Below are 17838 nucleotides of genomic sequence, written 5' to 3' on the forward strand. Positions count from 1 at the left end.
CCTACCTTTAAAGGTACAAACATGTTTCCACCTGCTTCTGAATATCAGGTCCATAGACTGCTGGAGGTGGACAGTGAACCTGACACACAAGCTTGAAATGTTCCTGTAAATATTTTTTATTTAGATTTTTTTGTTTTTGTTCATAATAAAATTATTTAAATAAGTCAAACTTCACAGAGTAAATTACAGTGGTTAATTTCACCCCCCAAAAAGGTTTGTTATTCCAAACACTGGCATTTCCTGTCTGTTTGGTCAGGGTTTGATGTTTTTCCAAAGATAAGTTGTTATTCCCATCAATAAACCCGGGTGGCGGTTTCCCTCAGTCACACCCCCTTGTTCGTCTGTGGGTGTACAGTACTTTGACCATGAAGCTGTCTTAATGTTCTGTTTATGGCAACTCTTAAAGACTGTAGATCACCTTTCAAATGTATCCCTATTACCGCATATATAGGATTGAACAATGGGTAAATGAATTGGAAAGTGCACTTTTCTCATCCAAATCAAAAAGGTGGGTGACTCACCAGCCATCAGTGATCTACCTGTACACATGCCTGTCCTCTGCACGTGTTGAAACTTAATGACATGTTTTCTTTGGTCTATTTGATTGAGCTCTATCTTTGTGGTTAGAAAAGGGGTCAGATATTAAGTTTCAAACATTCAAAAAACTGGTCTATGGCAGAGAAATTGATAAACTGTGATATTATTCAATAATATTGGAATAAATGTTTAATGACGACTCCGTTCAGATCCTTCAATCCATCTTATGCTTATCCATCAGGGTCAGTAGGGTCAGTGACTATCTCAAGCTATCAATGGGCAAAAGGCAGGGTACACCCTTGGAAAGGTTAGTAGTCTGTCACAGGTCATTGCAGAGACATAAAACCACATGCACACAACACTAAGGACAATTTAGAGACACCAATTTATCTAACAGACATGTTTTTGGACTGTGGAAGTAACCCAGAAAATCCAAGGATGCACAGGGAGAACATCCAAACTTCATGCAGAAAGGCTCTAGGCCAGGAATCAAACCAGAGACCTCCCAGCCAACAGTGCTACAAGCTGCACCAGCAACTGTTCAAAATAATTAAAGCAATTTGTTTAGAACTACGTCACCTTAGATAAAGAGCGCATCAAATGCATCATTAACAGTCCCAACTTAATCCAAGATTCATGCCAATAATGAGCATATCTGACTCTTTTTGTCAGTAATTGTACATCTTCATCCGTTTTGGTGAAGGTCAGTTCAACCACAATCACTCTCTCTCTGTTCACAGGCCAGGGATGAGGTGATCACAGTGCTAAAGGCAGAGAAAATTGATTTGGCGCTTTTGGAAGCCAAATATGGGTTTGTCACACCACAGAAGGTTCTACAGGCCCTGCAGAGAGACGCCATCCAGGGAAAGTCTGATGTTTTCCAGGAAGACATCTATGAGAAACCAATGGTAGAGGTAATGGCAGTTCTCAGTCAAACACACAAAAAAATCCATGCACGAAACAGTACTCTAACAATACTGGCCGTTAAATAACTGTCAAATAACTGAAGAAAAAGATGTTTTCTGTTTGCTCTTGAAACAGCTGGATAAGTTAGTGGAGAAACAGAGGGAGACCCACAGGCGGATGCTTGAGCAGCTGCTAATGGTGGAGCAGGCACACAAACAGGCTCTGTATAAGCTGGAGGATGAGAAGAGGAACCACAGAGAGTTTATGAGGAAGAGCGACGAGTTCACCAACCTGCTCGAGCAGGAGCGGGAGAGGTCAGTGAGAAACTCTGGAGTATTTTCAAAGGCAGTTGCAATATGAAAAGCTGACCCATGCAAAGTATGGACTTAGTCTTCCAGCTTAGCATCCAGCCGTAGCCACAATTATAGTTGAAGCTTGATTCTTGTTCCTGCCATATATCTGTCATCTGTGACATGATTCAAGGTTACTTTTGTATGAGAGATTTGATGTTGTTTTAAAGCAGTTTGAGATGTGAGCTTCCGCTCTTTTCTCCATGATTAGAAGGTTCAGAGGTACAAACGCACTGAAGTGCATCAATGCACAACAAATACACAGATAACTGCAAACACAATCAATTATGCTAACATAAAACCCGCTGCAAACTAATCACAGAAAATAGAGTGGTAAAGTTAAAATGCACTGCTAATAGATACATATATTTCCAACACTTAGAGCTAATGTCAGAGAGCTATAAAGATGTGAAAGTGTCCCCCCAGTTCACAGCTATAAATGATGTATATTATCATTGTAGCTTTCAATGTAGGTTTAGCAACACTAACTATACGACTTTCAGCATGTTAATTTTAGAAATATCAGTTCATGGTTTTGGTGAAGGGATGTTGTCAAAATTTCCGGTTTGGGCCAAACGTGATGAGAGTGTGAGAAGGTGAAATGATATAAAGACATCTTTTTGTGGAATGCATTTATTTTCTATCAATGTTACAACCCATAACATGTTTTGTGAATGGAAAAAAAAAAAAAAAAAGGAATTTTATAAACGGAATTTTTTAAAAAGCTGCATTTCAGATAAAAAGTGTTGAAAAATGCTTTGATAAAAAAAGAAGCTTTTGAGACTGGAACAAGTGGTCTGGAACAATAATGCAGAGCCATAAATTGCAATGTTTTTTTTTTTTTGCTGCTTGCTGCATTTTCAATTATTTTGGTTTTTCAAGCTGTGTTTGCACTGTTTTCCATTTGCATGTGTTTTGTGTGTTAACATCTTTTTTGTGTTAGAAGCTGTTTGTGTAATTTCTATTTTTAGCGTTTACACCATTTGTCATTTAAGTGTATTTTGGTTGTTTGTGTAATTTTTGTGTTTAATAGTGGGGTTTTTTTGGGTTTGGATTTGCTGCATATTTTTGTCTTTGCAACACATTTCTACCCCTCATTTGTCATTAATGAAAAATGATCTAAATCCTTCTAACTCTTGCAATTTCAAGAAATCCCAATCTATGACCAGTTCTACTATCCATACCAATTCAGGGGAATTTTTGAGGGGAAAGAAGGGAAAGTCCTGCTTTCAAAACCATTTTTACCCATTCTGATGATCGGGAGCCAGCCCTTCACCTTTTATGGAGTAAAAGTAAAGCATAAGTTGTCATTGGAGATGAGCCAGTCTGTGAGGTTGGAACGCTACATATTTTTTGACAGATAATTCTGGATTGGAACTTGAATAAACAAATGTTTTTTTTTTACATTTCCAGCTCTGTTTCATAGTCGCACTGTGGATATAAACTGAATTACCAGATTTGGTGGAAAATTAAAACTGGAAGCCATCAGTGAACCTCAGAGGCACCAACAGCTCAGGGTGAAGGACACTTAATAATGAAATTGTGGAAACTGTGGTTTTATGATATGTCATTGATTGATTGATTGACTTTAATGATCTCACAGTGGAGAAATTTACTCATTACATCGACTCAAATAATCAAAGGAGAAGAAGGTTGCAAAGGTGCATGGGATATATACAGTATATACAGTTTGTCCACATAAGACAGTTTTCTCTGTTTTATTTTCTTCTTTTTATAGTAGGATTATTACAGTGTGTTTATATATATATATATATATATATATATATGCACAATAAACATTGCATAACTTATTGCTGTTGTAGTGTCTTATTGTAGAGTTTGTTTGCAGCAGGGATGAATGGGATGTGGATGTAAAGGTTCAAACTTACAGGTAATAGCAGCATAGTGCGACTGGTTGATTGTGCAGCTTCTTAATCCAGTTTTCGGTTCACACTGTGATAACATACTCAGCTTTATTACTCTGAGGATGAACAACTTGGTGAGTTTTAAAGGTTTATGCTAGTTTTGTAAATGTGAATCATTCAATTTGGACCATATTTGGGTTTTTGTGCAAAAATGTTAAAGTGGGCAAATTGTGGGAGATTTGTTTAGCTCTAAGTAGCTTTGACTTTATTATGTGAGGTAGGCTTGCATCAACTTTAGCTGAATTCAAAAAAGTATTAATTCAGTTTCAATTCAGTTTATTAATATTGTGCCAGTTTACAACACATGTAATCTCACGGCACTCTTCAGTGATCAGATCATACAGTCTGTCATGATGGGTTTCAGAAAAGCCCAGTATGCAGAACACCACGGAGACTGATGAAAAGTTTAACAATGTTTATTGATTACAAGCACATGGAATAAACACTGGAACTGGTTCAGGCCTGGGTCAGGTTCACTGGAGTCTGTGAGGATGACAGTTCAGTTAGCTTGGGAGCAGAAGAGTTTGAGTTTGAGAGTTTCTGATGGATACCTTGAGGAGTCCGGGTTTGGCTTTGAGAGAGGAACTGTTGGGTCCAGAGACTGTTTTGTTCAGCAGAGTCCAATAACCGCTTCAGCGTCTTACTTCTAGCTTGAGGGCAGACCTTGGTTTTGGGTTTCCAGCTCTTAGTCCAGAGCTGCATGGGGATCCAGAGAAGAGTCTTCAGGTTTGGCTCAGAGGGCTGGCTCGGCAGGTCAAGCTCATCCAGAGCTTACAAGGGAAACAGGATTCCTGAAAGCAGAGACAAGGAGGTATTAGAATTCAAACTAAATCAAGACAACAAGGATTCTCAGGTGATGCTAGGCTCAGGTGCTAACCAAACTGGATCAACACTGCGGCGTTGAGGCAAGGTCTGAAGGCAGGTTATATACAGGAGGATCCTCTAATGACGAGATGCGCTTCAGGTGTGTTGGAAGCTCAGCTCAGGAGGATCCACGGCGCACTCTGCTGGAGAAAGGTGGGAACAGCTCCAGATCCCAACACAGTCAAATTGATTCAAAGTTTTCTATCTAAGGAAACCAAATGCAATCCTTCACACTAAGCATGCTTGTGGGGACAGTGGAGAGGAAAAACTCCCTTTTAACAGGAAGAAACCTCCAGCAGAACCAGGCTTAGTGTGAGCGGCCATCTGCAGAGGCCGACTGGGGTTCAAGGAGACAGAAGCAGAGAATTATTTGAAAAAAGAGAGAAAAAAAAATTAGAAATAGGTGTGGGCTAAGTTAGCAAAGATGTAGTTAATATGATGAAACTGACTAAAACTATCGGCAAACATGATCCTGCTGAAACAAAGTTTCAATGAAAAAAACCTTTCATCCAGTCAGGGTTCTTAGAAAGAATCATGACTTTCTAAGATGAGGTTCCTAGAAAATGTCCACCAAGTCAAAATGTAGAGGATATTCACTACCTTTGTTTAAAATGGGTAGCAGAGCTAAGAGAAGCAGAGTAAAAACAGGATTTACAGCAACACTTACCTTGAAAGCCCACTCTTTTGTTATTTCAGTTTAATTTATTGGGATTTTTCCCTCCTTTAAAAGCTTCTCTTTATTCACTTACCTATCATCTTGCTCCTGTTTTTATTTTGACCTCTCCTAGCCAGAAGCCTGACTGACCTCCTTCTAGAATTTCCTAAAAAGCTTGTAAATCATTGTCAGAAGAGGAGCGCAGAACTTGGTTCCTCTCTGATTAACTGTTGATCGAACGAAAGTCCACGGCCGATGAGCTCACCGCAGGCTGGGATCTGCAGGAGCAGCAGGGGTGTGAGAGCCGGAGCGGCATGCTAACCATCAACAGATGTTAACTTAAACATGACTTCAGCTCGCAGATTTACACGCAGGCCTTCAGCTCGCCTTTGTTCTTTTCAACAGAGGGCAAGGAGCACATTTTATCACCATGTGCTCCCACTAAAAAAAAAAGAAAAAGAAAAAATAATGCTATCTTTGCACGATGCTTCCAGATGATCGTAACCGGAAATAAACATGAAAACCAGGAACTGCTGTCATGTTCAATATAAGGTCAGCAAAATATGTGTCCTTAAAGTTTAAGGAAGTCACATCTGATATAGTTTTAACAAAAAAGACAAATGGAAAGGTTTATATTCCAAAATTTAATTAAACTTTTATTTGGGAAACCATCATATCACTTACATAAATCAACTTTAAATTTCACAATTGAGTCCTTCTGAAAGCTTGTTTAAAAACACCTTTAAATTAGCATACATTTTCTTACAGAAGATATATTCAGATAAATAACAGCATGATGCTGGGATTTCTTTAAGGACCCACAATATAGCATTTAAATTAAGCTTATAAGGATGTTAGGAAAAATTTTTAAATCCTATTTCATTCTCTAAACCACAAGTTTCTTGATTGTTGTTTACCTCATATGGGATGTGGCTATCTAAAGATGACAAAAAAAGAATAAGACACTTTCAAGCATCCAGTTTAGAGTTAAAGACAATTAATTAACCTTTGGCAAGAGGTTGGTATGTCGACAGAGCTCACTCAGACAAGGGGAGAACCTTCAGGGTCTAAGTACTGGCTAAGATATGAATCCACAACATTTTTTAAGCTTTAAGCCAAAAGGTATTTTTGAAGCTTAAAATGTGAAAAAAAAATCATAAAACCATCCACAGTGCAGAAACGTCAGACTGGAAGGACTGCAGAGATCACTAGGCGATAAACTAAAAAAGGAATCTTTAACAAAGTATAAAACGGGTAATTTTTGTCTTGCATGTAAAAAAAAACATTAACGGATTCATAAAAATAGGTTAATACAGTTAACATTTTAAGGAGTCTTTAAAGTCAGGAACGGCATGCAAATTATAAGATCAATTTACTGCTGACGATTCTGCAAATTAAGCTTATCATTAATTATACAGTACTTGAGGTTTCAGGAAACAAAGACACCTGAGATGAGAATGAAATGTATGATCTGATGTCTCTAAGTTCTCAGACATTGTATCCTTTAGGCCTAATACCTCTGTCTTCCCATTACTGAGTACGAGAAACTGATTTGATTTCAATTCAATTCAATTCAGTTTATTTATATAGCACCAAATTCACAACACATGTCATCTCAAGGCACTTTACAGTTCAACCAGATCATACAGTCAAATTGATTCAAAGTTTTCTGTCTAAGGAAAACCAGTTTGATTACACTAGAGTACATGTACTTTGAGAGGAGAACTCTGATGGCTGAAGAGATAAATACATATATGTTTCATCCATTAAAAATAATAATAATAATTTGGAATGCCTGGGCAATTTGTACACTAGAATTTAAATGAAAAATAGTAAAAGCACAAGAATGTAGCCCTGAGGAACACCAAAATATAGATGAGCATAAAAAGCAAAGACACAAATAAAAATGTTTAAGAAAAAATATTTTCTTAATAAATAAAACAATAAACAAATGCATTCATGATTCATATATTAAACAAGTTAAGATAAGACAATGAACTTTATCTTTAAAGAAGAACTTTTGGATGTAAGAAATATTTTGTCTTGTGTACTTTACATGCCAGTAAATGATGATGCTTACAGTTTTTAATTGTGTTCAACTTACTGCTAAAGATTCTGCAGACCATAAGTGACACTTTATATTCAGCGTAACTTTAAATTAAGTGTCTATTATCTAAAAGCCTGGACAGTGTTTGTTGAATATAGAAGCGTAGGAATCAAAGGAGGATGTTTTACTGGATTTTATCACAACTGATGTGAAAAAAAAAAACTGTGGAGATTCAAGGGCAAATCTAAGAACTACTTTCACACACTGGCAGACATTTGCAGGGGCAGTAAAAATATATATTTTTAGAGGAGAAACAGTTTTATTATATTCAAAATACAAGAGGATTTCATGTCTCTCTTTTTCTGTACAACAGAACGATTTGTTCAAATTCAGCATTTTTTCTTTTTCTAGGCATGATTTCTACATGTTGGAATGTTTATCAGAAATGAAACGCAACAAACAAAGCATGAAAAGCTTTATAAATCAGGCTCTCCTTAAATTAAATCCCTTCTTTAAAGCTCTTGAAAAAAAGAATACTTTTTTTTTTTATCACATTTCACTTAGATGCATTTTTTTCTGGTTTTATCAGACAGATGAAGACAAATTGTTGGTCATATTGTAAAGTGGAAGAAAAATCTTACTTATATTAAAAGTCCTTTTAATCTTGATTTATGATTGTTATACGAAGCAAGAACAGATTCTGTTTGATTTTTTTTATTTATTTATTTTTTTTTGAGAGTGAGAGAGAGAATTCTACTCAAAATGTTATAATCTACCAGTGCAGTAAGACTTCCTGTTTGGAGGATTTCAATCATTTCAGTAAGTCTTACCAAGTATAATTGTCTTACTGCACTTCCAGATTGTTGCACTTTTTTAGTAGAATCGTCTCCAAAGACAAACAATCTAACAAAATCTGCTTTGATAGCAATTTCCAATGGAGAGCTAAAAGATTTTGGACAAATTTAAGATAATAGTAATTGGCGAGATAAACCCTTTTTGCAGTGCATGCTGCACTGTTTAACTGAGCAAACCTTTGATGATGGAGAAACGCTGATTACAGAGAGAGACGGTTTATTTTTCAGCTTTAACGTAAAGCCAAATACGCATCTACATTTATAAAAGAATGGCCCTCTTTTTGTTTAGCATAGAACTTCTACAAACCAAAATATGAAAGGTGAGGTTAGGGAAGCAGACATTTCATTCAGTCTCACACGCCTTCTCATCTACAACATTTGCAAAAGCAAATTTCAAATGGATCTGTCGGGTTTGCATTATAAAATAAAACATTTCAAGCAAAATAAATACATTTTTAAGACATTCAGTTGATATTTGATCCTCCTTTAAATGCAGTAAGATAGTTAAAATGAGAAAAAGACATGCTTGTAAAATTCTTTAAAAAAAACAAGTTTTTTTAACTTTCATGCCATACAGTTGAGGTTTTAGGAGGAACAAATAAAGATTGCAAATGTTTTGACGTCATTTATTACAGCATTTATTGATTATTAACATTACTGAGGGCTTCTTTAATGCATAGACAACCACAGTAGCTGCATGTGTTGAAACAGACAACACTCTATTTCGTCTATGCAGTTTACAAGGCAGTATAGGTTCATGCCATCTGGTTGACTTAATTTGCAGTCAGAGTTACGTCATTCTCGTGGATCAGATTGAGAAAATTCCTCCTCGATGTCCTCATCTTCATCATTGTCACAGAGACGCTTATTATCCAGACCTACCTTCCAATTTGAAGTGCCGTTAGAATCTTTTACGAGCTGAGTGTTTTTGGTGTTAGTGATTGGTGTTCATGCCTCTGCAGGTTTATCTAGGAGGTGGTTTGTATGAATGACAGTGTTCGAGGGGGTTGCCAGGCGATAACAGCACTATATGCAAAGACTTTTATGCACACAAGAGCAGTACCTGTCCGCACCTTGGATTTGAGCTTAGATCTTAGAACGGACAGGAAGACGGATGTTTTTACATCATTTTGGACTCTGCAGAAAAGACACCTGCATTCCTCCCAAAAATGTTCCAGCCTTACAAAAAAAATCTCTAAATGTGTAACATCACTAGAAGTTCAACTTAAACTATAGCTTCAGTGTGATGGATGGGTGGAGAAAAGTGAGAGATATTTTTTGGTAACAAAATTGTTATGGTTCTCCCCTTCTGTACTACTGTTTGAGTTTCTTTTCAAAGTTTTTAGTTCCACTTTGATTTATGTTATTCTCAGTGTTGGGCACGTTACTTTAAAAAAGTAATTAGTTATAGTTACTAGTTACTTCTCCCAAGAAGTAACTCAGTTACTGAGTTTTACTCCACAACAATAGTAACTAGTTACTAGTAAAAGTAACTATTGCGTTACTTTTGCGTTTCTCGCCCCCGTAACCCTCACCACCCGGCCCCCACCTTCTTGCCGTGTGTTTCCAAAGCCAGCTGAATAGAGCGGACGACTATCTATCTATCTATCTATCTATCTATCTATCTATCTATCTATCTATCTATCTATCTATCTATCTATCTATCTATCTATCTATCTATCTATCTATCTATCTATCTATCTATCTATCCATCCATCCATCCATCCATCCATCCATCCATCCATCCATCCATCCATCCATCCATCCATCCATCCATCCATCCATCCATCCATCCATCCATCCATCTATCGGCTAACATTTGATCGTTCACGCTCTCCGTAGTTCCCCTGTGGAGCGAGCACAGGGGGGCTGTTACGCGCATGCGTGTTTCCTGTCGCTTGCGCGGTGAATCGTGCTGCCTGCGCTGTGCGGAGAAGCAGGGGAAACCGTATCTGATGGGGAAACGCAGCTCAATGTAACACCGGTATTTCCATCTGGAAAACGCTGTTTTGCTGCTGGAGTCCTCCTCACTCTCCATGTCTCTGTGTGTGATGTATGATCCAGATGAGATCATGTATGTGTGCTACATGTTTGGGGGCACTACAGCGATATTTAGTGTAGCTATTGGCGATTATATGCTTATAATAACAATGAGAATATCTAAAAAAATAGAGTTATGCAAATTTCCCCCCAAAAAACGTAGTGTGATCCCAGCGCAGTGGGAAACTCCTATTTAGGAAACTAGAGTTGTAGTTCACCGCCTGCCTTGCTGTGGTTGCTGAGAGATGTCGGTTTTGAACAAGAAATGATCGGTCGATGACTTATTGCCGAATCTGAGAGTATCTTTCTTACTTTACCGATGTTTCTTACTTGTGTCCCGAGAGAAACTCTTTTATTGTTTCGGAAAACAACTTATGGCTCCATGTCCTTGCTCAAGCTCAGTTACTGTCATGTTCTTGGCGCTGTTGGTTCGGTTTTTTTCCTTTGCTCCTTCTCACCTGTCTGATTGGTCCAGCGGCTGATTAACGCCAATCGTTTCCACCTGGTTCCTCTGCTATTTATGTTGTTTGCTTGCTTATCATCAGCGACAGGTTATTCGAGAAGTTTGGTGAGATTATATCCAGGGTTCTAAATTCTTTTCTGTTGTCCTGATATTGACCGGTGTCTGCCCTGTGGATCCCGAGTTTTACTTTGCCTCTCTCTGCTCTGGGGCTGGTTATACTCCCCGCAGCAGTGTGAGCTGCTTTGATGCAGACATTTTTGATTTATGCTCGATTTTGAGCGTAGTCTGCGCTATACGCCGTGGGTCTAGATACGGCCAAGGCGGTGAGGAAGTGGGGGCAAGTTTTTCTGACAACGAAGGGACAATGAGGGAGAAAAAAACGAGGCTCCAGGTGGAAAAAGGCTCCTAGCGTTCTCTCGCACCTCGCTCTTCTCTCAAAAACGAAACAAGCCAGTCTTCTGTCTGTGGCACTGTCTGTGGTCTTGGGAGAGGTGCAGCAGAGTGTCTGCGGAGGGGGCGGGGACGTCTTTTTGTTCACTGCAACATCTATGCAGACGACCTAGTTTCGAACTATAAATCAGCCTTTAGTTTGATCTGTTATGGACTGATTCCTGGACCCTACTTTGGATTTCACCTCAAGGACACTGTTGCTGTTCGGCGTCGGCCTCCGCCTGCTCTACTCTCTCTGTAGGAACTCTTGGGGGGCGGCGCCCGCTGCAAGCTGGGGAGTAACCTCCCGTTTAGGTTAAACTCTTTCCTCCGGTATCAGACCAAACAATGATTTGCCCCACAGCTGACAAGCGGCCTTGTGTTTCTTTGAATCTTCCCACTGCCTGTCTTGCCTTGAAATCTGGGTCAAACATTCAGAATTTATTACAATTACGCAGCAGCAAGTGCAAGTAACCCTACCACCCAAACCATTATTATTCCAGATATAGAGGTAGATAAGCATTCTTTGAATCAAAAACAGCAGGAAGAAGCTTACAAAACATCTAAAATGGATCATACTAGCTCTCTCAACAAGCTAGAAGTTTGTCCTCAGGAGCTGACAAGGCTCTAGTAAAGCAAATAAAGCGTACAATGCCAATGAAGGCACGAATGAAAAAAAAAGAAATAGATTAAATGTGGTTGTGATTTGCAGCTGTGACCGAGACCACACTCTGCTGTTTGCTCTCATTCTTCCCACATTGATATATATTGTTTCACTTTGACACTCGTCACAGTATCACTCCCACATAGGAGGAAAATCTGAGCGGCTTCTGACCTAATTTGGGCCGGTCAGCCAACACTCCCTTCTTCGCCTTTGCCAGATAACAAGAAGATCTGTCCTCAGCCTCCTTCACCCTTGGTTCATTTGTCTAAACATTAAGACAGACCAAACTTTCCATTCACTTAACCCCATATTTTGACACTCTTTAAAGTTTTGGATAAAAAAAAAAAAAAAAAAAAGATTTAAAAACGCAATTCCAACTGTTTTCTTTTTTTATATGTTGACAAAAAAGGACTAATTGATTTGTGTGACTACAGCGAGAAAATCAGCACCAGTAACAGACCAAGTAGATGTGAAACCACTTAAATAAGAAAAATATGGTCTTTAAACACTGTCAGAATGTTACTTAACAGCATCTGTAAATCGGGGAGGTAATTAGAACCAGGGATTCGTCATTGCATGCCATAATGTGATTACATCTTTACCGCAGAATGCAATGATAAGACCTCACCAACCACAAAGCCTCAAGACTGCCCCTTGTATTTTTCCAGCCATTTTTAGACTTAAATCCCCAGTCAGGAAGAATCTAAGAGCTTTTTATGAAATATGAACATTTTGCTCTGGTATACACTGTCTTTTACATATTGCCTAAGTGGTGCAAACTCACTGTAAATACATTCATTTGCAGGAAGCAAAGAAAGACTAGCAAACACTAAATGTATCATAGAAAAACATGCAAAGAAAAAACACTTTAAAAGGTTGCAAATACACAAAAAATCCCAGTAAAGTACTAGTGCCCTGCACAATGAAAAAAAATTTTAAGTAAGTGATTTTTTCTTAAAATAGGTGCATTTTGTCTCTAATTAAGGAGGTAAGTGAGACTCGTTGCCAATAGAATAATTATCTTATCTTAAGGGTAAAAATACTAATTCCATTGGCATATTATCTTATTTACTAACTTAAATTAAGGATAAATACTTTTAGTTTAAGAGAGTTTAGCTCCTTGCATACACATAAGTTATGCTACCTTATAAAACACAGAAAAAAATTAAAAGGGGAAATGTGTGCATGAAGCAACAACAACTGCATGTTAATAAGGCTACCAACAACAACTAGGAATAAAACTGTTCTGCCTCAAGAGATAGGATTTTCATAAAATAGCCAATACAATCTGGTTTACTTTATCTAATCAGTAGGATAGAGGCTACAAGATGTCATAAGATGTTAAAAAAGTAAAAAAAAAAAAAAACACTGCACTTTGTTTCCAAAGCTAAGGACTTTTTGCTTAGAAAGTCTAAGCCATAACAAGGCTTTGTTGGGCTGCTCTATAACCTTTGAAACTCAATGCTAATACAGCCATTTTTAATTAAAAAAAACTTCTTGGATGGGAAGCAAAGCATCTTAAAACTTGGGAAACAAAGTCCAGTGGTTTATTCTCTAAATTTTTTTAACTTTGGAATGACTATGACCTGCATGACTGAGAATCTTCACCAGCATAAGTCACAAGAGCAGAGTTATAGCATGCACTCATGTGTGTGACATATTTGGGGCCTCACGCTATTAAATCTGCATGCTTGAAATGTTTAGAATGAGTGCAAAGACTAGATTACATGTGTGTTTTAAAGAAAAGTGCTCATATCGGTATTTCTTTTAGCAGAATTCTGACATCATGGCTACACTAACTCAACACACTTAAGTTTACACACTTATAGGTGATGTCAGGACACATGTGGATTGATTGTGTGCCATCCAGAGTTCTCTTTAATGGAACAAAGGGGGAGAACCAAACTCCTTTGAAAACAGCCTTAAAAACAAATTTGTGACTGGATAAAACATGGGAAAAAAAACTCAAGATCCTATCAAATAATAGGGAAACACGAAGGCCATGTTCCTCACATTGATATTTAATTTCTTCAGTGGTGGCATACTGTATATTAAATCAGACTATAAGTGGGCTGGTTTGTATATAAACCAAACAGGGGGGCAATTTTTACTACACAAAGGCTAGAGAGGGAGATGTTTAGAGAGGACCTCTGATAGCTGAAATAAAGGGATAATGTGAGGAGACATTTTGACAGCTTGTATGAAAATTCTTACATGGTCAAAGAAAAAGCCGAAACAACTGAGAGGTCAAACTAAACAGAGCTTTTATACACGATTATAGGGACTGGGAATATTCAGAAGTGATGTATGAGCTAATCTTGTGTTTGCGAAAGGAAATAGTACCAAGGGTGGAGGTCAAGCGAGTGAGGAAAAAATGCAGCTAATGTGGACTTAGCAGGACATTTTTCCGTTTGCCGTGAACCGTGAAAGGCTGCTGCCAGACCTGGAGACAAATGATAGGGATACTGCAACCACTGCAAAGAAAACCCTATGACTGACATGCAAATGCAGCATGGAGGAGGATACTTTTACCCGCCTGCGACAACTCTGATTTAGTCCTCTCTCATTTGTGCTGGTGGACACAACCTTGATTTATTACTTGGAAAAACAGCGCGAAGGAAAAGCCTTTCAGCCAGCCGTCCTGTCTGGCTGGTAGGAAGCGACAAAATGAAACACTTTATGTCCCAACTGCTGGCAGCTGCTGTTCTTGGACAATAGGTCCGAGCCCGTTCTCCGGGTTAGGTCACAGCAGAGATAGTGAGTGAAATATGGAGGGAGGACCGAGCCTGCCTGCTTCTGCTAACTCACATGTCTCATTGTGGTGAAGGGGCTATCTGGATGTGGTCACAATGAATTCTGCAAATGAGGGTTGTTAATCAGTCCTGTGGGGCTTTTCTCTATGGCGCACTGCGGTGCAACAGAAGAACAATTTGGGAAAGTTTATAGTAAAGACGTAACTTCAGAGACTTTTTTTGTTCAAATTGTTAGGAATATTTTTATAGGTGATGTGTGGGTCTGTTAAACCCTAATAATATCTGCCTGTTGTGTGTCAGAACTACTGTTTTCCCAAGCAGTGTATCTTATTTGGACAGTTCCTCTGTCAGGATAAAAACTCATCTTCATTATGTATGTGGCAAAGATTTGGGAAAGGAATGAATCTGGAGTGTCCTTGATCTAAAAACGTAGTGTAATATTTTGATAAGGCTGGAGCCATGAATGTCTCCTCATTTATAAACGTGTATGATTTAATGATGTGATGATGTGGCAGACTGGTGTGATATATAAAATGCTTCTTTAACTGTGATTCAGGGCCACTCCAACGAGATGTTGGTAAACCTACTGTACCTCTTGTAACTCTAAGCAACTTCTCTGGTCTGAGTAAGATTACCTTTTCTCTCTAAATCTGTTGTCATGTCTCATTGTTATTTAATACATTTACATTATGAAGTGTTAAAGAGTTTGCCCTGCGTGATCTCTTCTCAGGAAAATAACCAGGGTGTAAAGACAGAGTTTTCCTTTACAAAGTATGAAAATAAGGCTTATCAACAACTGTAATTTTTCTCATTCCTGGACAAACATTGCAAACATAAAGCCAAAAACAACGAAGGATGTGTGGAAATCAACATTTGTAACTTCATAGGCTGCTTCAACATCTTTCATTTAAAAAGACAAACAAAAAACTATTGTTATCTAACATTGTTTGTTGAGCTTTTTATTCATTCATTTGCCTTTTTTACACAATAAAATATTATTTTAAATTAAATATATTTTTAAATGATAAAACAGTTTCAACGGATACCAATAACCGATAATTGTCTGCTTTTCATGACCGATACGGATTTACCAATAAGTTCATATTCAATATAATCTTTGAATAATCTGGGGTTTGTGGTTGATACAGCTATGAAAAACAAATTATTTCGTAGCGCTGGCTTATCTATAACACAAAACAAGAGGTTTTGGCTCTTCAAATGTTTATTTTTTTCGTCTCATCACACAAGGGGAATTCAATTCAATTCAAAAACATTGAACATCCCTTGAAAATTAAATATTGAACCGATCTATGGTTTAACTGCAGAGGTATTTTTGAATTCCAGTACTTTTCAAATATAATATTATATGCACTGACAGTTTAAAAAAAAGTCAAAGAAAAAGGGCATGTTAAAAAAAAAAAAAAAATCAGAATCTGCAAAGGTATTTGTGGAGCAAAGTCAAATATTTTCAAACATGAAATTAGCTGTACTAACACATGTATGTCAGCTTTGGTAACACAAAAATGTATGTGGATAAAAGTGTTTCCTCAAAAATGATCTGAATAAACAACGAAACGTTGCCTGAATGAACGAGGCCTTGTAGGCCTTGTGCATATAGCATTGCTTTTTGCGTGTTAAAATCTTGATCCAAGCACTGAGCCGTTACGTTTAACCTGCTAACCGGAATAACATCTGAAGTCTTTACGTCTGTGGTAAAACTTGTGTAGTCCGTTCTTGTTGATCAAGTTGTGGATGTGAGTTGCGACTACCTCAATAAGGGCAGGCAGAGACACGTCTGAGAAGAAGGATTGTGCTAACAGAGTTACATAAACTGGGCTTCTCAATGAAAGAAAAAGGCTGTTTTTTGAGCGCTATAAATTCCATCACTTTGTCATTAATAGCTTGAGCTTTCTCATTGTCTCTTGAAAAAAAATGTCCAGCTTTCAAAAGCCTTCTGAATGGATACATCTGCCCTTTGTGTTGTTGTTATCTTAGCCTTAGCACCACTATCTGCCACTGCTGTTGCTTCTTCCCATATTGCTTTGCTACAATGACGATTTTTCAGGTGAGCTATTAGGTATTTTGCATTAAAAACTCAAAGTTCCAGTGTTTTTTTTTTTATAATCATTACACTGTCACAAGTACAGAGCAAAGAACTTAACACTTTTCACCCCCTTGGGAAGCAGTGGGGTGCCATTGTCACCTTGTGTGACTTCTCAAAGGAGGGATTAGCATGAAGGGTCTTGCCTAAGGACCCACACTGGCAGCTCGTTTCCCCCATCCCGAATACCAACCCAGGCTTCCTATTTGCAGGACGGGTGACTTACCACTTTAGCTAGCCCGTACCAACACCACTAAAATTCAGTTAAATGTACAAGGTATCTTTAAATGAAACATGACCTCATGTGAGTACTACTGAATACTTCAACACAATAATCTAAAATGATTGATATTTCCACAAGTTGTTTGTAATGACAAACTGGTAAACAATTTGGATGCACTTCCTAAAACAGGAATCCCCAAAGTCAGTCCTCGAGTATTGCTGTCCTGCTTGTCATGATCGCTTTAAGGAATCTGACCCACATGCAGAAAAAAACACTCAGAGAACGCAGAGAAAAGTATAACAGGTTTATTTGTAGCAATGTGAACGGAGGTTGGATCTGGAAGTCAGAACTGGAAAGTCTGAAGGGGAGATCACAGAGATCAGTTCAGGGACCTTGGGAAATGAGACTGCAGCTTGAATTATGTTGGAGTGGGACTTACGTTTGAGTGGGCTCTTCGCAATCCTTGAATCCAGCCTGTGGGTTTATCCAGAGAAGAGGGAACTCGTTGGTGAGCGGACAGGTAGACATACATACGATGGTCCCGGAGGAGTAATGGAGCGGACTGTCACTTGGATTTCCGATGGGAACTTGAATGGATCATGTGGAGGTTTTCCCCTACTCAGTGTGTACTCGGTAAATCCTTCCAGGGGGAGAAGGTCCAGGTGTCCAGTTACACAGGAAGACTTCCTGCGAAGACCAAAAACAAAAACATCATAAGACTCAGAGAAATAAGACTCAGGTTAGGCTCAGCTAATCTCAGCTTGGCTTGATACCCAAAACTGGCAAACACTCTAGCCTCGAGGTAGTGACAGCCCACTGCTCAAATACTCCTCCAGTATTGAACCAACGAGCCGCAGGTGTGCAGGGAGACCCAACGAGGACAGGGCACCACCTAGTGGTGGAGAGGGAAGAAAACACACAAACAACCCACACAAACTGGATTCCTAACACTGCTGTTTTTAGAGGTTTCCCTGCTCCAGTACAGCTGATAGTTGATTAACAGGCCTGTGATGAACTGCAATAATCA

At 38.4% G+C, this 17838-nt stretch overlaps 1 protein-coding gene across 1 annotated transcript in view; it reads left to right on the plus strand.

The window, feature by feature from the left end:
- The window catches only part of filip1l (filamin A interacting protein 1-like), a 116959-nt gene that overhangs the window by 46935 nt on the left and 52186 nt on the right, over window positions 1–17838 (plus strand). The window contains exons 3-4 of the mRNA XM_038280913.1: window positions 1278–1451; window positions 1579–1757. Coding sequence (XP_038136841.1) covers window positions 1278–1451; window positions 1579–1757 — 353 coding nt within the window. The remainder of the gene's footprint in view (window positions 1–1277; window positions 1452–1578; window positions 1758–17838) is intronic.

This window comes from Cyprinodon tularosa, unplaced genomic scaffold (assembly GCF_016077235.1).
Source record: "Cyprinodon tularosa strain WSP-4 unplaced genomic scaffold, ASM1607723v1 ctg166, whole genome shotgun sequence".
Taxonomy (NCBI): domain Eukaryota; kingdom Metazoa; phylum Chordata; class Actinopteri; order Cyprinodontiformes; family Cyprinodontidae; genus Cyprinodon; species Cyprinodon tularosa.